The sequence below is a fragment of the Malus sylvestris genome, chromosome 5 (assembly GCF_916048215.2).
Source record: "Malus sylvestris chromosome 5, drMalSylv7.2, whole genome shotgun sequence".
Taxonomy (NCBI): Eukaryota; Viridiplantae; Streptophyta; class Magnoliopsida; order Rosales; family Rosaceae; genus Malus; species Malus sylvestris.
In genome coordinates this window covers 40,998,434-41,023,342 of record NC_062264.1, presented here as the reverse complement: position 1 = coordinate 41,023,342, position 24,909 = coordinate 40,998,434, and the positions used below count along the sequence as shown (strand labels likewise).

The 24,909-nt window shown below is 40.1% G+C and overlaps 1 protein-coding gene and 1 pseudogene across 11 annotated transcripts; one reads left to right on the top strand and one right to left on the bottom strand.

Moving 5' to 3' along the window:
- Window positions 1–6,886, top strand: LOC126621723 (uncharacterized). 11 transcript variants are annotated; one of them, XR_007623174.1, is made up of 7 exons: window positions 4–422; window positions 541–741; window positions 840–939; window positions 1,190–1,283; window positions 1,675–1,743; window positions 1,863–1,941; window positions 6,436–6,798. XR_007623174.1 is itself a non-coding variant. In XM_050290296.1 (6 exons), the coding sequence occupies exons 3-6, from the start codon at window positions 1,211–1,213 to the stop codon at window positions 6,875–6,877; spliced, it is 663 nt and encodes a 220-aa protein (XP_050146253.1). In that variant the 5' UTR covers window positions 3–741; window positions 852–939; window positions 1,193–1,210; the 3' UTR covers window positions 6,878–6,886. The 11 variants fall into 11 exon arrangements, 7 of the variants coding, with proteins under 7 accessions (XP_050146253.1, XP_050146251.1, XP_050146250.1 ...); XM_050290296.1 differs by having other exon boundaries at window positions 3–741; window positions 852–939; window positions 1,193–1,283; window positions 6,436–6,886; XM_050290294.1 differs by having other exon boundaries at window positions 3–741; window positions 852–939; window positions 6,436–6,886.
- A 4,389-nt stretch (window positions 6,887–11,275) lies between these two features.
- LOC126621719 (beta-xylosidase/alpha-L-arabinofuranosidase 1-like) lies at window positions 11,276–24,601 on the bottom strand (annotated as a pseudogene).
- Window positions 24,602–24,909: the final 308 nt, after the last annotated feature.

Sequence of the window (24,909 nt, the reverse complement as noted above, 5' to 3'; positions counted from 1 at the left end):
CTTTGGATTCCCTTCCACTAGCCTCGATCATAGAGCCAAACGGCTCTCTTCTGTCCAGTCCCACCCCCTTGTCAGACGGAGAGGGATAATAATGTGATTTGCAAACCCCGAAGGCTCTCGTTCTCTCTAGAAAAATGAGAGACATCTCTCATGGCTTTCATTTCAAACCCATCCATCCCTGCTCTCTCTCTCTCTCTTCTGCATGACTCTCAAAAACGCAAGAGCCTTCTGTCTTTAAAAATTCAGCCCCCGCGTCCTCTTAGCACGTTCGCACCAGCGCCCATTATTACAACCCTTCTATCTCACAGGAGCTCCTTCATCCTCGCTAAGCGCTGCATCCGTAGACTTCCATAACCCAGCAACAAACACACGTCCGTGAGTACCTAGCCGTGGTGGAAAATCAGAAAAACTGAAACCCAAAGGTAAAATCATCCTCCAATTTTTTTTGTTTTGTTTCATTGTCAGATTTATTTGTTTTAGAGAAATGGAACAAGATCTAACACATGCATGTCGCTTTATCTGTGTGAGGACCCCCAATAGCTGCAAATCTGAGACAAAAACACAAGAAAAACACCCGGAATCACCATCTCTACTCAACCAAATCATGTGTCTCCCAAGCTTCAAGCCATCACGGGTTCAGTTCCATTCATGTAGATCGAGACCTATGTCATTCCCGGAGCAAAGATAGGCTCAGAAAACAGAGATTGGATTGCAAATCACGACCATTTCGAACATGCAACGGTAAGCACCTCCCATTCTGTGCAATATACATATTTCTTAGCTTGCAAAGAAACTCTGAGAGCTAATTTTGTTTTCCCTATGATTCGTCCCTGTCCAAGCTCACACTGAAGGACTTCTGTGGTAAGAGTTGGAGATTCGTAAGGAAAATGACGATATATACTCGAATAATCCCCAACCGCACCAATCTGCAAAGAAAAGGTAAAAACTGTAACCCTTTTGACTGATCGGACTGTGAGCTGTTATGTCTATAATAAGACCATGTGATGAGACAAAATAATGAACTAAAACTCGGAAAACCCTAAATCCTGTTGAATGATATGACAAAGTTGAACACCCTGGACGAATGAGTCACCTGTAACTTGATTCATTGCATGCGTTTCCTCTCTGATTGTTGTAGGTGCCGCTGCATATGATCTAACTAGAGATATTATTTGTTTTGTGTGCGAAGTAGCCTCGATCCGCAAGGAAAATGAAGAGGACTGGGAAGAACATGCAGATAACACGGATCCATGAACTCGAAACGCGTAGATCTTTGAAAACAGGTGCGGTATAACCCATCATCCTCCAATTTTTGCTGTTTACATGCTAAACAGTCTAAGAAAACTTAATGCATTGATGCCTCTGTTCCATCTTGTGAAGGTAATGCTAGATCCGTAAGAAAATGCCTAACAACAGGACTCAAAACGGAAACATAATTCCTTGCAAACTCAATAGTTAAAAATAGGCCCTTATGACTGGATCTGGATGGAACTGACTAATGTGAGACCAAATGTGACTTGGAACCAAAACATGGAAGACCCCAGATGTGATAAACAAAAGGACTAATAAGACTGCATACTGCATTTTGAACTTAATAACTGCGTGATCCATTGATGTGAATATGCCCATTCAAATTACAAGTTATTGGTGATACTACTTTTGTATTCTTGCAAGGTACACGACTTCAATCGGCAATTAGAAAGATGGAGGTCCACCATACCGCAATAATCCATGAAAATGAACGTATAAAACGTGTCTTTTGCATTGATGTAGAACTAGATCTGCACTTGGAAACCCCCAAACTTTAACGCTGTCATAAAGATCTGATGAATTAGTATCTCATGCTCAAATATTGTTTGCAGATTCGTACAGTCCAATAAGGCTCAACCATATGGAGGTACTGGGAAACCAAAAGAAACTCCCAGATGCTTATTTGCATAGGTATAATCCCGAACTTGCTCCATATGTCTTTTGTTGATTTATGCGTTGAGTAACTGCTATGGTTGATGGTAAAGTAGACTTGCTACTGGGTGCATGATTCCAGCATAGGATTATCTGCTTTTATTCTCCCTGTGTTGCAACCTGCAATTAACCAATACAAGTTAAAAGTAAAGAAAGAAAGTTTTTTATTTTATTTTATTTTTTTTCAACTATGTTTGTTTGTACTTGTATCTAGAAATGCAAACGAATAATAAAAGTGAACGTCAAGCGAAAAATAAAATAAGGAAATAGTTTAGAAAAATTGGGTTGCCTCCCAATAAGCGTTTTAGTTAATGTCTATAGTTAGACATTGCTGAAGGTTGGTAGTCAGATCACTGGTTCCTTTAGAGTCACTGACTCGTCTGTAATGTCAAATGGTGTTTCCAAGTAGTGTTTGAGTCGATGGCCATTGACTTTAAACTCGAAACCTGTCTCCCCATTTTTAATATCCACAGCCCCGTGTGGATAAACTTTAGTAACAATATAAGGACCCTGCCACCTTGATTTTAATTTTCTAAGGAATAACTTTAACCTTGAATTGAAAAACAAAACCTTTTGACCTGGCTGAAGCTGTTTGTGAAGAATGTGGTTGTCATGGAATGCTTTTGTTTTCTCTTTGTATATCTTTGCAATCTCATATGCATCATTTCTGAGTTCTTCCAGCTCGTGCAATTGCAATTTTCGTTTTTCTCTAGCAGCATCATACGCATAATTAAGCTCCTTAATTGCCCAATAAGCCTTATGTTCAAGCTCCATAGGTAGATGGCAAGCCTTACCATAAACAAGCCGAAAGGGAGACATCCCAATCAGTGTTTTATATGCTGATCTATAGGCCCATAAAGCATTATTTAACTTAACACTCCAGTCTTTGCGGCCGGCATTGACTGTTTTCTCGAGAATGTGCTTAATTTCCCTATTAGAAACTTCAACTTGCCCAAAAGTTTGAGGGTGGTATGAAGTGGCCACCCGTTGACTTATCGCATATTTAGTAAGTAGTGCAGCAAATTGTTTATTTAAAAAGTGCTTGCCCCCATCGCTGATAATTGCCCTAGGTGTCCCAAAACGTGGAAAAATAATGCCTTGGAGGAATTTCAGGACCACAGATCCTTGATTTGTTGGTGTTGCAACAGCCTCGACCCACTTAGAAACATATTCAACAGCCACCAATATATACTGATTTCCATTGGATGATGGGAATGGTCCTATAAAATCAATGCCCCAAACATCAAATAATTCAACCACCAAAATACTTTGTTGTGACATTTCATTTCGCTTAGACTGATTTCCCACTCCTTGACATTTATCATAAGCCTGACACCAAACATGAGCATCTTTAAAAATGGAAGGCCAGTACAACCCACTTTGTAATATTTTAGTTGTTGTTCGTCTTCCCCCAAAATGACCACCACAAGCATGCTGATGTGCAAACATCAGAACACTTTCGTGCTTCTCTGCAGGAATACACCTGTGAATAATTTGGTCTGGGCAATACTTGTATAAGTAAGGCTCATCCCAAAAATAATACTTAACCATTGCTAAAAACTTTTTCTTTTGATGGAAAGTCATATTTGGCTGCAAAATACCTTTAGCCAAATAATTGACAATATCTGCAAACCACAGAGTTGTGTTGCGAATGGACATAAGCTATTCATCAGGAAAATCCTCATTTAAAGGAAGTAAATTATCTTTAGCTGGGCTAGTGCTGACTAGCCTGGATAAGTGATCAGCCACAACGTTTTCACTGCCTTTTTTATCTCTAATTTCTAAATCAAATTCTTGCAAAAGCAAAACCCAACGAATTAACTTTGGCTTGGCGTCTTTTTTAGATAATAAATATTTCAATGCAACATGGTCTGTGTAAATTATAACCTTAGCCCCAACCAAGTAGGATCTGAACTTTTCCAATGCAAAAACAACTGCCAATAACTCATTTTCAGTGGTTGCATAATTCAATTATGCATCATTTAATGTCCTACTAGCATAGTAGATGACCTGAGGAATTTTATCTTTTCTCTGACCAAGAACTGCCCCAATTGTATAATCAGAAGCATCACACATCAACTCAAAGGGTAAACCCCAACTAGGTGCAGCAATGATAGGAGCTGTAGTTAAAAGTGTCTTTAACTGGTTAAATGCCTCTAAACAATCTGCATCAAAATTAAACGGGGCGTCCTTAGCAAGTAGGTTGCACAAAGGACAGCTAATCTTGGAGAAATCCTTGATAAACAGTCGATAAAACCCAGCATGACCCAAGAATGATCGAATGCTTGTTACTGTAGTAGAGGGCGGCAACTTGGCAATTACATCAATCTTTGCCTTGTTAACTTCAATTCCTTTGTTTGAAACAAGATGTCCCAAAACAATACCTTGCTTTACCATAAAATAACACTTCTCCCAATTTAACACTAAGTTTGTTTCTTAACATCTTTCGAGAACTTGAGATAAAGTTTTTAGACAAAGATCAAAACGATCCCCAAAAATTGAGAAATCATCCATGAATACCTCAACAATTCTCTCAACCAAGCTTGAAAATATGCTTATCATGCACCGTTGAAAGGTGATTGGTGCATTACATAACCCAAATGACATCCTCCGATAAGCAAAAGTACCAAATGGACAAGTGAAAGTGGTTTTCTCTTGATCCTCTGGTGCAATTGGAATCTGATTATACCCAAAATACCCATCTAGAAAACAATAAAATGCTCGGCCAACTAACCTTTCCAACATTTGGTCAATGAAAGGCAATGGAAAATAGTCTTTTCTTGTCCCTGCGTTAGGCTTCCTGTAGTCCACACACATTCTCCAACCCGTAGTCAACCTTTTAGGAATTAACTCATCATTATCATTTTTCATCACTTTAATACCTGTACGCTTAGGCACAACTTGTGTAGGGCTAACCCATTTACTGTCAGAAATTGGATAAATCATGCCTGCATCAAGTAGTTTCATTACTTCGTTTCGCACAACTTCTTTCATGATAGGATTTAACCTCATTTGAGCATCAAATGTAGGCTTTATGTCATCCTCCATCAATATTCTGTGCATGCAAATGGTTGGGCTTATACCCTTAATATCAGCTATAGTCCACCCCAATGCATCTTGGTATTTTCTTAAAACACGCAGTAATTTTTCCTCTTCTATGCTTGTCAAATCTGAAGCAATAATAATTGGCAGCGTTTCATCTGCCCCAAGATGTGCATATTTTAAATGTTTTGGCAATGGTTTTAGCTCCACTTTAGAAGGTTGCATGGGCGTTTTTGGCTCTCCAGGGCTTTCGTAAACATGTCTCCAACATGGTAATTGGGCTGGTACACTGTCTAATGCTGTTACATACTAAAAAATGTCTTCATTCTCTATTTGTGTTGTATCTGGACTATGTAAAACACTCAATAATGGATCAAATGGCAATCGGGTCATAATTTCTACATGAATAACACCTTCTAACACATCTACCCGCATGCACTATTGTTGTCCTTTTGGGCGTTTTGCAGCCTCAAATAGGCTAAAAACCACTGATTGGTCTTGAACTCTAAATGTTAAAGTGCCTTTTTCCACATCAATTAATGTTCGGGCAGTGGCCATAAAAGGTCTTCCCAAAATAATTGGTGTCTGCAAATCTTCATCCATGTCCAAAACTATGAAATCAGCCAGTAGATACAAATAGTCAACCTTGATAATTAAGTCTTCAATAATCCCCCTAGGAGAATAATGGAGAATAATGGATGTAGGCTTTAGATTTTCTTGGTCCAATCTCTGAAAAACAGAATAAGGCATTAAATTAATACTAGCACCTAAATCAATTAATGCACGTTTAAAATTAGAATTTCCAATAGTGCAAGAAATTGTAAAACTATCTGGATTTTTTTTTTTTTGTGGCAATTTGTGCTATAGAACTGCGCTGCATTGTTCAGTAAGAAAGACTTTTTCAAAATCAACCAATTTCTTTCTAGAGTGCACACATCTTTTAAAAATTTGGCATATGATGGAATGTTTTTTATTGCATCAAGTAGTGGCAGATTAAACTAAACTTTAGATAGAGGTTGCATGAAGTCCCTCAATTGTTTGTCTTTTGCTTTTGGCTTCAAACGTTCTGGATATGGAATTGGGGCCTCATAAACATGTTCTGGGCATTTTTCTGTTGTTGGATTTTTTTGGGTAGTTGTTGTTTAGCAGCAGATTCTGTGAGTTATTCAGCAGATTCTGTAGGGTTTTCTGCCAAGTGGTCTTCACTTTTTGCATTCTCACGATTATCATAACTTTTACCACACCGCAAAATTCTAACAGCATTGCATGCTTCTGAACCCCGTGGATTAGGGACTGTTTGGCTAGGAAATTTTCCTTTCTCCCTTTCCATGATATGACTTGCTAACTGGCCAAATTGCTTTTCCAGATTTTGAATTGAAGCTTGTACATTCTGCATATTCTGATCATTTTTGTCTATGTACTGCTTTGTAGATTGCATAAACATTTGGAGTGTATCCTCCAAAGAACGTTTGGGCTGCACAACTGGCTGCTGTATATGATTTTGCTGAAAAGGCTGCACTTGTTGGTTTCCTCCCCACTTCATATTTGGGTGATCCCTCCAACCTGGGTTATAAAAATTAGAATATGGATCATTTATGGGTCTTTGAAAATTGTTGAATGCATTTACTTGTTCTGCCACATGTTCTGGATAAGTGTCTTTATGTGGGCAGCCCATAAAATCATGATTTGGCATACTGCAGATGCTACAAACTGCTACAGTAGGCTACTGTACAGCAACCTGATGCACTGGTACTATTATTTTTTTGCAAAAGCATGTCAAATTTTGAGTCAAAATTTTCAAGTTTTTTCTCAATTTTTTCTATTTGAGCAGATACATGTGGAGTTCCAATTGACATATCAAAAACACCTCTAGTTTGTGTCTGGTCCGTTGCCCATTGTTGTGTCTCTGTAGCCATTTTCTCAAACAACTGAAATGCTTGTTGGGCATTTTTATCTGAAAACGAACCTCCAGATGATGCATTCACATAACTTTTAGTAGTTGGATTTAAACCTCTGTAGAATATTTGCATTCTTGTGTCCCCATTAAAGAAACCTAGAAGTTAGAAAATAAAGGCAGCAAAAAGGAAAAAAAAAAAAAAAAAACGTTTTTTGTTTGTTTTTATTAAAATCAATTTAGGGAAAGACTAGGGTTTAGCAGTTACCGTCACAATCATATGCAATTCTATCAATTACTTATGAATTTTCACATCCATGCTTTGAAGGTTAGGTTTTCCTAATGCATATGTTCCTTGTGATGTTCAAGCGAAAACGTATATCTAGCATGCAATCCGTCTGTGATGTTCATATCAAATATAAACAAGCAAGACTCACTAAACTTCGTGAAAACCCTTTGAAAAACCATGTAACCCTTAAGAGCGTGATGTTCGCCTTAAGTGAACTTACAATTACTAATCACAAGAAGCCCTTCTCAATTTCAGGGTGATGTTCCAACAAAAATTGCATCAAATTACTTGTCTAAATACCCTAATGGTGATCAATCATTAAAATATATAGATAGTCTTAACCGCAGTGATTAATAATTCAAAGCAAGCATGCATCCGTTCATAAGCAACTTAATAAAACTACATATTCTTGCTCAGGTTCATGGCCTAACCCTAGCAAAAGAATTAGTTACATATACTCATAATAAAAATCAAAGGAAATATCATTAAAATGAATAAGAATAAAAACACCTCCAAGTAGAAAATCTTCAAGAACCCTATCAATTCTTTCTGTCTCCAAAGTTTCATAAAAATAAGCCTCCTCAAAACTTGTAGACGGCTAAGCAATATATCTGCCAAACCCCCACACAAACCCTAAAAACAGGTCCCTTATTCCCACTAGGAAACTAATAATAATAATCAAATAAAATAGGAAATATAACCCTAAATTAAATGGTAAAATTCGCCTAAAATCTGAACAGCCACGTTTTGGACCCATAAGCTGCTCCAAAACTGGCCCAATATAGCTGGATCTAATGTTTGGAATATTCTGAACACTTCTCTAGAAGGCCACAAACCCATCAGAGGTCATTTCAGGCTCCAAAAAACACAATTTAAGCCCAAAAACGCCATTTTCCAACACTGCGCACTACTTCTTTATTCCATCGCGAGGAAATAACCGCTTAGTGGAAAAATCCCAAATTTTGATAGGATCAAGCTAAGTGACTCACGAACGTCCTTCAACTAGAATTACTCCAAAATTCGTCCATTTGGTCATGCTTTACTCCAGATGAAGTTGAAAGTCCTATATTAAAAATACAATTCAAAGTATCAAAATTTTTTCAAAATATTAACCAAAATATAATAAGAATAGGGTAAAATATATAATATAAAATCTACTCATCATGAGGCCCGAAGACGGCTAGGGTTTTGAACTTAGCAGAGTTCTACGCAAAGTTTCATTGGCATTGTTTCTTCTCTTTGCTGCTTCTGTGGCTAACTCAATATGTTCTCTGGTGCATATATACCCTTCTTGTCAAGAGATTTGAAAGTAGGGTTTCCATAAAGGTAGCCTACCCTCATAAGCAAAACATAAGGTAATTCAGTGCCCTATCTATGTCGACCACATTCACCTTTCCTTGCTCCACAGCCGTTTCGGTGAAAATCTGGTAGTAAGCTCCACAGTCCAAACCCAATCCTGTACTGATTAATTAGAATGCATGGAACTTTATTAACTAAAATCATATGTTTATCATTTAAAACTCAAGAAATTAGTTAATTGTATGTTATAACACATTATCCACAAATTACTGACATCTTATCTTAATGGTATATTTCTGTTTTTCGTAATCGCAAGAGATCTTATAAGGTGAGTTCTGTTAACCTCAGTTAGTGGTGTTGTGGATAATATGAATCTTCACTGAATCTCGCCCAAAATTTTATCACGTAATTTTCAAAAGAAAATCTTTGAATGCCGAGGAAATAGCTGGGAAATTGAAAAAAACTATGAAACGTTCGATGCCAGGAAACAGGAGTAAAACAACTAGCAGTTGGATAAGACCATATAAATTACCAAATTCTTTGGCTCTGCTAAGGTGGGTTTGGAGAGTTGTTTAGACATCGTGTAGCGCCAATAGATGATCAAATAGACATGTAGTAGATGAAAATTAGAAATCAACTGGCTACCGTTTACAAGCTGATCTGATCTGAAGAGGGGAAGGAGGTGCATCAGCAGCTAGCCTTCTAATTATTCTACTAAATAATTATTTACTCACAATAAGCCTAATACCCCATTGGGAGTTCATTTACAATAAAATTCACTCTTTAATGTTGACTTGAATAGGGAAGGAGACGACGTCATCGCCAATCGGAATTGTGTGTCTGCCTGATGTTAGAAGATTGTAAGCATTGTAGTTGACAAGTCCCAAGCTCTTGCAGGCATTGAACACAAAGTTAACAGTTTTGCTTTTTCCGGCTTTCACAAAAACCCTTATAAACCCAATCACTTGTTTGGCATGCGTAGCGGCGATGCCATTTGGTGGTTTTGAGTAAACGATGATGACTTCACTTCCATCCCTCTTACCCACATTTTTAACTTCAACCCCGAACCAAAATTCATGGTTGCATTGCAAGTCGTCAATAAGGACTGCAGGGCAAGGTGGCTTGTATTCATGATGCTTGTACTCTATGTCGCGGCAGTGTTGGGACTTTCTTAAGTTTATATCCAGAGATCTCTTTGCAGATCGCAGAGTGTAGTTGAACTGGGTGTAGCTAAGGCCGTATCCAAATGGGTAAACTGTGGAGCCATTGTAGAATTTGTATGTACGACCGGGGTAGCCTAGACTATCAATTGTTCTCAATTTCTTGGATGTCATGGGTAGCATATCCACGTAACCAGCTTCATACCATGTAAGAGGCAATCTTCCTCCTGTAACATAGTAAGCATATACATTAGATGTTTGGTGATCAAGTTAAAAGCTAAGAAATACATTTAGGAAAAAAACTATGCTAAATGATGCAACATTATCATCAACTAATGTGGACTAAAAATGTGATTCTTTTAGCATTGTTGTTAACCAGGAAGGAGGAGGTCAACTCTGTCCAAGCCCTCCGCTTCAACCGATGAGTCCAATCCGACCATAACTATGGTTGCATGAACTGCCATGGCAGGGAATATATATCAAGCTCTCATTTAGACATGCAACATCACATCCCACTTCATACCTCACTTTTCCATAGGATTTGAAAGCATCACGAGGTGAAGTGTACTGCAAGGAACACGTACACAATGTAGTAAGTAATAATGTTATGTAACACATTTGTTCTGTAGAACACGTAAGAGTTTGGAAACATTTTTTGTATTTTCAATACCAGCATATTTTCCGATCATGACCTTGGTAGTAGCATTGGCATGAGGCCTGACGACGGCCAGGGTTTTGAACTTAGCAGAGTTCCACGCAAAGTGTCATTGGCATTGTTTCTTCTCTTTGCTGCTTCTGTGGCTAACTCAATATGTTCTCTGGTGCATATATACCCTTCTTGTCAAGAGATTTGAAAGTAGGGTTTCCATCAACGTAGCCTACCCTCATAAGCAAAACATAAGGTGATTCAGTGCCCTATCTATGTCGACCACATTCACCTTTCCTTGCTCCACAGCCGTTTCGGTGAAATTCTGGTAGTAAGCTCCACAGTCCAAACCCAATCCTGTACTGATTAATTAGAATGCATGGAACTTAATTAACTGAAATCATATGTTTATCATTTAAAACTCAAGAAATTAGTTAATTATGTGCTGTAACATATTATCCAAAAATTACTGACATCTTATCTGAATGGTATATTTCTGTTTTTTGTAATCGCAAGCGATCTCATAAGGTCAGTTCTGTTAACTTCAGTTAGTGGTGTTGTGGATAATATGATATGGAAATCTTCACTGAATCTCGCCCAAAATTTTATCATGTAATTTTCAAAAGAAAATCTTTGAATGCCGAGGAAATAGCTGGGAAATTGAAAAAAACTATGAAACGTTCGATGCCAGGAAACAGGAGTAAAACAACTAGCAGTTGGATAAGACCATATAAATTACCAAATTCTTTGGCTCTGCTAAGGTGGGTTTGGAGAGTTGTTTAGACATCGTGTAGCGCCAATAGATGATCAAATAGACATGTAGTAGATGAAAATTAGAAATCAACTGGCTACCGTTTACAACCTGATCTGATCTGAAGAGGGGAAGGAGGTGCATCAGCAGCTAGCCTTCTAATTATTCTACTAAATAATTATTTACTCACAATAAGCCTAATACCCCATTGGGAGTTCATTTACAATAAAATTCACTCTTTAATGTTGACTTGAATAGGGAAGGAGACGACGTCATCGCCAATCGGAATTGTGTGTCTGCCTGATGTTAGAAGATTGTAAGCATTGTAGTTGACAAGTCCCAAGCTCTTGCAGGCATTGAACACAAAGTTAACAGTTTTGCTTTTTCCGGCTTTCACAAAAACCCTTATAAACCCAATCACTTGTTTGGCATGCGTAGCGGCGATGCCATTTGGTGGTTTTGAGTAAACGATGATGACTTCACTTCCATCCCTCTTACCCACATTTTTAACTTCAACCCCGAACCAAAATTCATGGTTGCATTGCAAGTCGTCAATAAGGACTGCAGGGCAAGGTGGCTTGTATTCATGATGCTTGTACTCTATGTCGCGGCAGTGTTGGGACTTTCTTAAGTTTATATCCAGAGATCTCTTTGCAGATCGCAGAGTGTAGTTGAACTGGGTGTAGCTAAGGCCGTATCCAAATGGGTAAACTGTGGAGCCATTGTAGAATTTGTATGTACGACCGGGGTAGCCTAGACTATCAATTGTTCTCAATTTCTTGGATGTCATGGGTAGCATATCCACGTAACCAGCTTCATACCATGTAAGAGGCAATCTTCCTCCTGTAACATAGTAAACATATACATTAGATGTTTGGTGATCAAGTTAAAAGCTAAGAAATACATTTAGGAAAAAAATTATGCTAAATGATGCAACATTATCATCAATTAATACAACAACAACAACAACAAAGCCTTTTCCCACTAAGTGGGGTTGGCTATATGAATCCTAGAACGCCATTGCGCTCGGTTTTGTGTCATGTCCTCCGTTAGATCCAAGTACTCTAAGTCTTTTCTTAGGGTCCCATCCAAAGTTTTCCTAGGTCTTCCTCTACCCCTTCGGCCCTGAACCTCTGTCCCGTGGTCACATCTTCGAACCGGAGCGTCAGTAGGCCTTCTTTGCACATGTCCAAACCACCATAACCGATTTTCTCTCCTCTTTCCTTCAATTTCGGCTACTCCTACTTTACCTTGGATATCCTCATTCCTAATATTATCCTTTCTCGTGTGCCCACACATCCAACGAAGCATCCTCATCTCCACTACACCTACGTGTTGATGCTTCACCGCCCAACATTCTATGCCATACAGCATTGACGGCCTTATTGTCGTCCTATAAAATTTTCCCTTGAGCTTCAGTGGCCTACGACTGTCACACAACACGCCGGATGCACTCTTCCACTTCATCCATCCAGCTTGTATTCTATGGGTGAGATCTCCATCAAATTCTCCGTTCTTTTGCAAGATAGATCCTAGGTAGCGAAAACGGTCGCTCTTTGGTATTTCCTGATCTCCGATCCTCACCCCTAACTCATTTTGGCCTCCGTTTGCACTGAACTTGCACTCCATATATTCTGTCTTTGATCGGCTTAGGCGAGGACCTTTAGATTCCAACACTTCTCTCCAAAGGTTAGGCTTCGCGTTTACCCCTTCCTGCGTTTCATCTATCAACACTATATCGTTTGCGAAAAGCATACACCAAAGAATATCATCTTAAATATTAAGTTTGTGATCTTCGCTAGATTGCTCCGGTCATTAGTGTGGATAAGTATGTAAATGGATAGAGACAGGAAGCAAACACAAGATGTACGTGGTTCACCTAGATTGGCTACGTCCACGGAGTAAAGGAGTTCTCATTAATTGTGAAGGGTTTACACAGTATATAGGTTCAAGCTCTCCTTTAGTGAGTATAAGTGAATGATTTAGTACAAATGACATTAGGAAATATTGTGGAAGAATGATCTCGTAATCACGAAACTTTTAAGTACCGAAGTGTGGTATCGTCTTCACTTGCCTTATCTGTCTCATAGGTAGATGTGGCATCTTCTTTGGAAGTACTCTTCCTCCCTCCAGAGGTGGTATCTTTAATTGGTGGAGATGCACAAGGTAATGTATCAATTTCACTTGACGCTTACTTGTAGTTTCAGGCTTGGTCAAGCGCGATACAAACCATGTAGTAGGAGTCCCCCAAGTCGCCGAGCTAGGGGATCTGCTGAAAGAGGTGACAGACAAGGTAAGCAATCAGAGCTCCAAGCAATCAGTCCCAGATCAGAAGTTTGATTTCGAGTTCCGGCTAATTGTTATCCTTCTCCTTATCTTGCAGGTAGCATGAAGGATAAAGAGAAGAAAAGGAGAAAAGGTGATATGAGATACTTTTGCTTTTGAAAAAGTAACTTTCCACAGGCTTATTCTTGAACTGGGCTGGAGGGTTTTCTTGTTTCCGCCAAAGTATAAGGCCGACTGAAGAATTTGAGGGTCAAAATAAGTCCATCAAATCTAGAGTACGTTCGACCCTGCTGATATGGGATACTTTTGTTGTTGACAAAGTAGTGGATGTATCGGCACGTGTTCTGTTGCGCTTGTCTCCACATGCTTCCTTGTATCCTTCTCACTTGCCCTATTTGTTCCTCCGGCATATGTAGTATCTTCTCGAGGAGCATAAGATGTTGAAGATGAGTACTCGAGAGCAATGGGTTTCCAGGCAGTCAGTTCCGGACTGGAAGCTTGATTCCAAGTGCTGACTGATTGCTCTCTTTCTCCTTGTCTTGCAGGTAAGAACAAGGCCAAAGGAAAAGACAGGGAAAAAGCATGATATGGGATACTCTTGCTTTTAACCCTGATGATATGAGATATTCTTGCTCTAGTGTAGCTTGTTTCCAGAGGTATTCTCGGGGGGAAAGAAAGCTGAGTATTTCGAGAGGCTTCGTTGGGAGTGCCCTCTCAGATATGAGGAAGGGTTGAGCATATTTGCAGGTTTGCCTGTCCGTTGAGGATGGAGGTCGACATATATAGGAGTCTCCCTAACAAGGAGTAATACTATTCTTTTACCCTGCTTGGTCATAGCACGGTAGTGGGAGTTGCCAGCTTCACGTGTTTTAACTCTGTCAGAGCACTTTGAAAAAGTGGTCTGTGGTATCTGGAAAGCTGATGTTACGTGTGAAGATTACAGACAAGCTTTATCCAAGGAGATCTGACTCTTGAAGTTGAGAAAGCGGTGTGAGGATTACAGACAAGCTTTATCTAAGGGGCTCTCGAAGTTGAGAAAGCGGTGCCTCTTCGGTTTTCGAACAAGCAATCCTGTCGGGGATCTGTCTCTCGAGATTCGGAGAACGGTGCCTCTTCGATTTTTGAGAAAGCAATCCTGCTAGGAGTCTGGCTCTCGAGATTCGGAAAGCGGTGTCTCGTCGCTTTTTAAGAAAGTAATCGTGTTGGGAGTCTGACTCTCGAGATTCGGAGGACGGTGCCTCTTCGATCTTGAAGCAAGCAATCTTGTTGGGAGTGTTTTCTCGAATGTGAGTAAAGGTTAGGCGTGTTTGCTAGTCTACCTTGCCACGAAGCACAGAGGTTGACCCACAGGGACTTTCCAATTATCCAGCAATGGTCCTGTTCCTTTACCCTTATGGGTAATAATATGGTAGCTAGACCTTCAAAATTTATGTGTCTAAACTTTGTTAGTGTTGTTTCTTTGCTATTCTTTTACCCTTCTTGGTCATAGCGATGTAATGGGAGCTGCAAGCTTCACGTGTCTAAACTTTGTCAGAGATTTTTGGCAAAGTTATCTGTGGTACCCGTGAGCTGATGTTGCGTGTGGAAAGTGAATGATTGAACAGTAACATTCACGTGCTTTCTACTTCACTAGAAATCTTCGACAGAATGCCCGTAATTTCTGCAAAGTTGAGTGTGCATGTGACAGGTGCTGACAAGGCTGAAAAAGCAGGTGCCTCTTCGATTTCTGAGATCGGCCCTCGTGGTCTCTGAGCAGCCCAGCTTTTGAGAAAGTAAGTGCCTCTTCAATTTCTGCGATCGACCTTCATGGTCTTTGAGCAGCCCAGCTTTTGAGAAAGTAAACGCCTTTTCGATTCCTGAGATCGGCCCTCGTGGTCTTTGAGCAGCCCAGCTTTTGAGAAAGCAAACGCCTTTTTGATTTCTGAGCAGGCGCCTCTTCGATTTCTGAAGCTCCATCGAGTGCGGATTTTTATAAAGGCTAGTATTAAGTTCCAAGGCACACTTGAATCTCCACCAGTAGAAGCTCCATTCTTGCATTTCTAAGATCTTGATTTGTCCGACTTCTTTTCTCTTCAACACCTTTGAAAATGTCTGGCCCCTCCGACCGTCATTTTGACTTGAACCTTGTTGAAGAGGCAGCCACGCCTTCTCCAGACAACATATGGCGCCCATCATTCTTATCCCCTACTGGTCCTCTTACCGTTGGGGATTCCGTGATGAAGAATGATATGACCGCTACGGTGGTGGCCATGAACCTTCTCACTCCCAAAGATAACAGACTACTTTCCAAACGGTCTAATGAGTTGGCTGTTAAGGATTCTCTGGCTCTCAGTGTTCAGTGTGCAGGTTCTGTGTCTAATATGGCCCAACGCCTATTTGCTCGAACCCGCCAAGTTGAATCATTGGCGGCTGAAGTGATGAGTCTCAAACAGGAGATTAGAGGGCTCAAGCATGAGGATAAACAGTTGCACCGGCTCGCTCATGACTATGCTATAAACATGAAGAGGAAGCTTGACCAGATGAAGGAATCTGATGGTCAGATTTTACATGATCATCAGAGGTTTGTGGGTTTGTTCCAAAGGCATTTATTGCCTTCGTCTTCTGGGGCTGTACCGCGTAATGAAGCTCCAAATGATCAACCTCCGATGCCTCCTCCTTCTAGGGTGCTGTCCAGTACTGAGGCTCCGAATAATCCCCCTCCGGTGCCTTCTCTTTCTGGGGCTCTGCCGACTGCTGAGACTTCTCATAAGCAACCTTTGTGAAGGCTCCCTCTTGTTTGTTTATTTTGACTCGTATATATGTACATATTTGTAACTTCTTAGAGATATCAATAAATAAGCTTTGTTTCATTTCAACGTATTGTGTTAAATACACCAAAGCCTTCTTCACTAAGTTCTTTGAATTTTTCTTTTGTTGAAGCTTTGTGAGTGGAGCATGTAGGTTGAGGTAGTGTTCCCTTAATTTCCCGAGTGGGGAAAACTTCTCGATTGGAGACTTGAAAAATCCAAGTCACTAAGTCGGGTCGGCTATATGAATCTTAGAACGCCATTGTGCTCGATCCTGTGTCATGTCCTCCGTTAGATCCAAGTACTCTAAGTCTTTTCTTAGAGTCTCTTCCAAAGTTTTCCTAGGTTATTTCTACCCCTTCGGCCCTGAACTTCTGTCCTGTAGTCGCATCTTCTAACCGGAGCGTCAGTAGGCCTTCTTTGCACATGTCCAAACCACCGTAACCGATTTTCTCTCAGTTTTCCTTCAATTTCGGCTACTCCTACTTTACCTCGGATATCCTCATTCCTAATCTTATCCTTTCTCGTGTGCCCACACATCCAACGAAGCATCCTCATCTCCGCTACACCCATTTTGTGTACGTGTTGGTGCTTCACCGCCCATAATTCTGTGCCATACAGCATCACCGGCCTTATTGCCGCCCTATAAAATTTTCCCTTAAGCTGCAGTGGCATACGACGATCACACAACACGCCGGATGCACTCTTCCACTTCATCCATCCAGCTTGTATTCTATGGTTGAGATCTCCATCTAATTCTCCGTTCTTTTGCAAGATAGATCCTAGGTAGCGAAAACGGTCGCTCTTTGGTATTTCCTGATCTCCGATCCTCACCCCTAACTCATTTTGGCCTCCATTTGCACTGAACTTACGCTCCATATATTCTGTCTTTGATCTGCTTAGGCGAAGACCTTTAGATTACAACACTTCTCTCCAAAGGTTAAGCTTTGCATTTACCCCTTCCTGAGTTTCATCTATCAACACTATATCATCTGCGAAAAGCATACACCAAGGAATATCATCTTGAATATGTCTTGTTAACTCATCCATTACCAACGCAAAAAGGTAAGGACTTAAGGATGAGCCTTGATGTAATCCTACAGTTATGGGGAAGCTTTCGGTTTGTCCTTCATGAGTTCTTACGGCAGTCTTTGCTCCTTCATACATATCCTTTATAGCTTGGATATATGCTACTCGTACTCCTTTCTTCTCTAAAATCCTCCAAAGAATGTCTTTTGGGACCCTATCATACGCTTTTTCCAAATCTATAAAGACCATGTGTAAATCCTTTTTCCCATCTCTATATCTTTCCATCAATCTTCGTAAGAGATAGATTGCCTCCATGGTTGAGTGCCCTGGCATGAACCCGAATTGGTTGTCCGAAACCCGTGTCTCTTGCCTCAATCTATGCTCAATGACTCTCTCCCAGAGCTTCATTATATGACTCATTAGCTTAATACCCCTATAGTTCATGCAATTTTGTACATCGCCCTTATTCTTGTAAATAGGCACCAAGGTGCTCTTTTGCCACTCGTTTGGCATCTTCTTCATTTTCAAAATCCTATTGAAAAGGTCAGTGAGCCATGCTATACCTGTCTCTCCCAAGGCTTTCCACACTTCAATCGGTATATCGTCTGGGCCCACTGCTTTTCTATGCTTCATCTTCTTCAAAGCTACAACCACTTATTCCTTCATGATTCGACGATAAAATGAGTAGTTTCTACACTCTTCTGAGTTACTCAACTCCCCTAAAGAAGTACTCCTTTCATGTCCTTCATTGAAAAGATTATGAAAATAACCTCTCCATCTGTCTTTGACCGCGTTCTCTGTAGCAAGAACCTTTCCATCCTCATCCTTGATGCACCTCACTTGGTTTAGGTCCCTTGTCTTCTTTTCCCTTGCTCTAGCTAGTTTATAGATATCCAACACTACTTCTTTGGTATCTAGTCGCTTATACATATCGTCATAAGCCGCTAACTTAGCTTCTCTCACAGCTTTCTTCGTCTCTTGCTTCGCTCTTCTATACCTTTCACCATTTTCATCGGTCCTATCCTTGTATAAGGCTTTACAACATTCCTTCTTAGCCTTTACCTTTGTTTGTACCTCCTCATTCCACCACCAAGATTCCTTTTGGTGTGGAGTAAAGCCCTTGGACTCTCCTAATACCTCTTTTGCTACTTTTCGGATACAGCTAGCCATGGAATCCCACATTTGGCTAGTTTCCCCCTCTCTATCCCACACACACTGGGTGATTACTTGCTCTTTGAAAATGACTTGTTTTTCTCCTTTTAGATTCCACCATCTAGTCTTTGGGCACTTCCAAGTCTTGTTCTTTTTTCTCACTCTTTTGATATGTACATCCATCACCAACAAGCGATGTTAATTAGCCAAGCTCTCCCCCGGTATAACTTTGCAATCCTTACAAGTTATACGATCCCCTTTCCTCATTAGAAGAAAATCTATTTGTGTTTTTAACGACCCACTCTTGTAGGTGATCACATGTTCTTCTCTCTTCTTAAAGAAGGTGTTGGCTAAGAAGAGATCATATGCCATTGCAAAATCCAAGATAGCTTCCTCATCCTCATTTCTCTCCCCAAAACCATGGCCACCATGAAAACCTCCATAGTTGCCTGTCTCCCTGCCCACGTGTCCATTTAAATCTCCTCCTATAAATAACTTCTCCGTCTGGGCAATTCCTTGCACCAAGTCTCCAAGGTCTTCCTAAAATTTCTCTTTCGAACTCGTATCCAACCATACTTGAGGTGCATACGCACTAATCACATTGATGAGTTCTTGTCCTATTACAATCTTGATTGCCATGATTCTATCTCCTACCCTCTTGACATCTACAACATCTTGTGTCAAGGTCTTATCCACAATGATTGTAATGTCTGAAAGCAACATCTGCAATGGCACGACCGCCTTCCTACCCGGGTACCCAGCCCACAATATTGCATTGATGTTATCATTTTGTTTGGCAAAACTGATATCAACACCACCAGCTGACATGATTACAAGAATCACTGGACCCTTGGAGACTTGAGCAACTTGATTGATAAACTGGGTTTGGTAGCCAGGAAGAAGCAGATCCACCCTATCCAATCTCTCTGCCTCACCTAATAAGTCCAACCCAGCAAAAATTATGGTTGCATCTGCATGCTTTGCGGCCCTCATGGCAGGGAATATCAGACTATCATTTGCACATGCAACTCCATCACATCCCATTTCATACTTAACTTCTCCATAGGATGAAAATGCATCGAGAGGTGAAGTGAATTGGCAAGAAATACCTGAACACAAAATCGGAATTGTATGTTTAATTGATGAGTATATTATGTTTGACATGTCGAACTTAATTCAAAGAGCATTTTTAGATTCAATACCTGCATAGTTTCCAATCATTGCTGCAGCAGCATTGCCATGAGGCCCGATGTGGGCTAGTTTTTTTATTTTCTTCGATTTCAACAGCAAAGTTTCATTGACATTTTTCAATAAAACGATTCCTTCCCTTGCTGCTTCTGTTGCTAATTCAATATGTTGTTTGGAGCACACATCCTTCTTGCAAAGAGACTTAAAAGTGGGATTCCCATCGAAGAAACCTAGCCTCATAAGCACCACATAAAGGTTCTTGAGTGATCGGTCGATTTCTACCTCTTTCACCTTCCCTTGCCTCACCGAACTTTGAGTGAAGTTTGGGTAGTAGTCCCCACAGTCCAAATCCATCCCTATAGTAATTAACATGGAACTTAATTAATCAAACCTAGTAATTAAGTACAGGAAAGCAAGAACATAAGTATACTTGAATTTCACGGCTTAATTTTCATTGTATTGCATAAAGGAAAAATATATACAAGATACGACCCTTGTTCTACAAGGTAACAATAAAGGACTCACAAATCCTTCCTAATAAAGGATTCCTAATATTTACAATATATTTATATGCCCTTTTTACAAAACCCCTCACGCCAACACTCCCCCTCAAGTTGGAGCATAGATATCACACATGCCCAACTTGACAAGTGAGTCACCAAACAACCTACTACACACGGCATGAGTGAGGATATCTGCGAGTTGCTCTTCTGAGTTCACAAACGGTATTGACACAATTTTCTTCTCAAGCTTTTCCTTAATAAAGTGACGGTCAACCTCCACATGCTTTGTTCTGTCATGTTGTATTGGGTTCCTGCAATCTCTCGTGCGGACTTATTATCACAATACAAGCTTATTGCCTCCTTTGCTTTGAAACCTAGACCACCAAGTAACTTACGTAACCAAAGAACTTCACATATCCCATGTCCCATACCTCTGAATTCGACCTCAGCTGAAGACCTTGACACCACATTTTGCTTCTTACTTCTCCAAGTAACTAAATTTCCACCAACAAACGTAAAGTATCCAGAAGTAGAGCGTCTATCAGTCACATCACCTGCCCAATCAGCGTCAGTAAATCCCTCAACCTTCAGATGACTTGAATTTTTATACAAAATTCCTTTTCCTGGAGCCGACTTCAAATAAGCCAAAATTCGCATAACAGTTGACATAGGATCCACACTCCACGAGTGCATAAACTGACTCACCACACTTATTGCATAGGCTATATCTGGACGAGTATGAGCTAAATAAATTAGTCTTCTTACCAGTCTCTGATATCTGCCTTTATCCACCGGTTCTTGATCCGGATAGATTCCCAAGTAATGTTTCTCCAAAATAAGAGTATCCACTGGTTTACACCCAAGCATACTTGTTTCCTTCAATAAATCTAAAACATATTTTCGTTGAGACAAGAAAATACCTCTGGATGAACGAGCAACTTCAACACCAAGGAAATACTTTAAGTCACCCAAATTTTTCATCTCAAACTCGGCAAAAAGGTTCTTCTCTAGCTTGATAATTTCATCTGAATCATCACCTTTTATTATCATATCATCTACATAAATAATCAAGGCTGTTACTTTACTGTTCCTCCGCTTCACAAATAAAGTATGATCAGAATGACTCTGAAAATACCCATTCTTTCTCATGGCCTGAGTGAACCTCCCAAACCATGCACGTGGTGACTGTTTAAGCCCATAAAGGGACTTCCGCAGTTGGCACACTCCCATATTTCCTCCGTTGCTATACCCTGGAGGAAAATCCATATACACATCTTCTTTCGGATGTCCATGAAGAAACACATTTTTTACATCAAACTGTTTCAGTGGCCAATTCAAATTTCCAGCTAGTGAGATAAGGACTCGTACCGTATTCATGTTAGCCATGGGAGAGAAAGTTTCCTGACAATCAACTTCGTATGTTTGAGTATACCCTTTCGCCACCAACCTCGCTTTATACCTGTCGAGTTATCCATCAACCTTGTATTTAATTGTAAAAACCCATTGGCACCCAACTGGCTTTTTTCCTTTTGGCAGCTCAACTACTTCCCATGTATTATTTTTCTGCAATGCCCTCATCTCTTCATCCATTGCTTCGGTCCATTCTCGACTCTTCAAAGTGTCTTCTACTCGAGTTGGTACTTGAATTGAATCCACATTATTCACCCAGCTTGGCGTTCAGATGAAAGGTTTTTACAGGACACATAATTGGTTATGGGATACTTCACTTTTTCCTCCGGAGAAAACCTATCATGAGGTACACCACGATTTTGCCTTGGTGGTAATTTATATGTACTTATAACATCATTAGTTACATGAGTATCACTAGTGCTTGCCTCAGGGATATCCAGAGAAGATGTATTGGACAACAGCACTATTGAGCTAGAGAGAGGAGATGAAGCTCTTTCGGTAACAGCTGGCTGACCATCAGAACAAACCTCTTCGGTAACACCAACACACAGACTGGCAGCCTCTTTTTCGGTGAAAAGTTACTGACCACTCATAACAGGCTCTTCGACAGAAGGAGACCGAGTATCAACTGCATCACTTGGCACGGCACCATGCACTCCTCCTTAAACCGTTACCTCTTGTACATCCAACCATTCAAAAACACCATCAAGATCACAACTAGAACTCTTCCCCTTGTGATCGAATGATGGTGATACGGGAGTATAAAAATATTCTGACTCAGAGAAAGTCACATCCATGGTTATATACATGTGGCGAGTTGCAGGATGGTAACACTTGTAACCTTTCTGGTGGGATGCAAAACCCACAAAAACACACCAAAGGGCACAAGGATCCAATTTACTACGATGAATCTTGTGAATATGAACATAAGCAATGCATCCAAACACTCGGGGAGTGAGAGTATTGGTAGAAACAACTGGAACATGTTCCGTCAACACTTGGAGTGGAGTACGAAATTCTACAACCCAGGATGGCATGCGATTTATAACATACACGGCATAGGTGATGGCGTCTGGCCAAAAACTTTTGGGCACGGACCCACCAATAAGCAATGCACGAGCAGTTTCCAAAATATGACGATTTTTTCTCTCAGCTACCCCATTCTGTTGTGGGGTATACGAACACGTTGTCTCATGAAGAATTCCTTGATCACGGAAAAAAGTAGATAGCTCAGAGTTAACATATTCTCCCTCATTATCAATATGAAGAACCTTAATAGCGGAGGACTATTGTGTAGCCACCATCTAAGAGAAAGACCGAATAATCATACTAACATCACTTTTATGTTTCAACAGATAAACCCACGTCATACGAGTGCAATCATCAACAAATATAATAATCCATTTAATTCCCGAAGTAGTACTAATAGGGGAAGGCCCCCACATATCAGAGTGAAGGATACATTACACAATCCAATTGTTCAGTGACTTGAGGTACCGACAATAAGTGATGAGACAATGACGGAATCAATAAACAATTATGTAAGGGAAGAGAGGTAAGAGACACTGTTCCCGCTCCAACAACAGCAGCAGTAGAACCATTGGCGGTTGCCACACACTTTCTATGAGGATGTGTCATAGATTGAAACAAGGTTTTATCATACGTCATATGATCTGTTGCACCAGAATCCAAAATCCAACCTGCATTCGTCATTGTAATAACTCACGAGACAGTAATACACGACAATCACAACACCACACCAATTACGGAACCACATGCTGAATCAATCAATTACTCGAGAACATGAATAAAGGCACGATACTTGAGAACAATTCAAGTGCAGCACGACACAAGAATTGTAGTTACACTCACTGCAACAAACTGGACAGCAAGCAGCAAAAAATTGTCACATCATCAGTAAACAACTCCTTGTTAAAGCCAATCGCAAACGGCAATTTTGATTACAACGGCACTGAAGACAGCAGTAAAGCACGTCAGATAGCCCTGTTACAAACTTGAAGTTACTGCAGCAGATACAAATACTATTGCCTAAGCCAAATTGTATACGGCACAGCAACACAGAACACAACAGCTACACACAAGGGTTTGGCTTGCTGCAGAGATGCAGCGACAACCCAGAAACCTTGCTGCTTTCCTCTTTACGATACACGGGTATGGTGGGAGTTTTTTCTAGGGCACGGTAGGCTCTGATCCCAACTTGAATTTTACGGCTTAATTTTCATTGTATTGCATAAAGGAAAAATATATACAAGATACAACCCTTGTTCTACAAGGTAACAATAAAAGACTCACAAATCCTTCCTAATAAAGGATTCCTAATATTTACAATATATTTATATGCCCTTTTTACAAAACCCCTCACGCCAACAAGTATTTCCCAAACAAAAACCTGTTCAGTAAGTAAATTTTGCAAGGAGTACTGGCCTGCCTTCAAAGCTTGTGCAGCAGCATCCTCATTGGTGTCGCTGAGCCATTTGTGGTGGTCCACCATAACTTCAAGAGAGTCATAATCCGCGACTATATATCTGCAAGACAAAAGAATAAAATAAAATAAAAATTCGTATCCATGAAAACTTTAGGAGAAATTTTTTAAAGGTGATTAGCATGCGTACCCGTGAAGATCCCACTCTCCTCTAATGGTAACTGTCAAGAGTTTCGGATCAGCACAAGTAGGTATGCCATTAACACGGTTATAAGAGCACATTACACTGCTTACATCACCATCCTTAATACACATCTCGAATGGTTTTAGGAAAGTTTCCGCCATATCTTGCTCCGTCACCTTTTCACAACAAAAAGGAAATAAGAATATGCTAGCAAAACACATTTTGTATCACTTTAATTAGCTGATTATACATGGTTTATTATCTAACATTATAGACTTGCCCTGGCATCAAAATGGTAACGATCAACACCGAGTCAGTTGTCTACATCGTAGGCGGCATAATGTTTGCAGCATGAGGAAACTTTGAGAGGTCTAGAGTTCAAATCTGTAGCATTCTCTGTGCCCTCAACATCCTGCAAGCCTCTGACGTAGTTAGAGGCATAAACGCCAACAACATAAGGGTCTTCACCGGGTGTTTCCGTGGCTCTTCCCCACCTCGGATCCCTCACTACATTAACGTTGGGACTCCAATATGTCAACCCGGCTCTTCCTAGATTGTACATGGCTCTTGCTTCTGTTGAAACAACCTAAAATAGTCGTAAAGAAAAAAAATTCATTTAGTACAAGATCAAATTATATAAATTAATATATTTATACAATTCAAGCAAACGAAAAGTATAGCTTTGAGCATTTTTTTTATTAATAAAAAGTAATTTCCATGGCTTTGTCTAGTGTTGTCATCTTTTCCAACCAAAAACATTGACAAAAATGTAGTGATACAATGTATACCTTGTTGGGGCTTAAAAAGACTTCACTACTTTGGAGATGTTTATCTCACAAAGAAGAATGTAATGCAACGGAATTGATAGGCAAGAGAAAGAAAGAA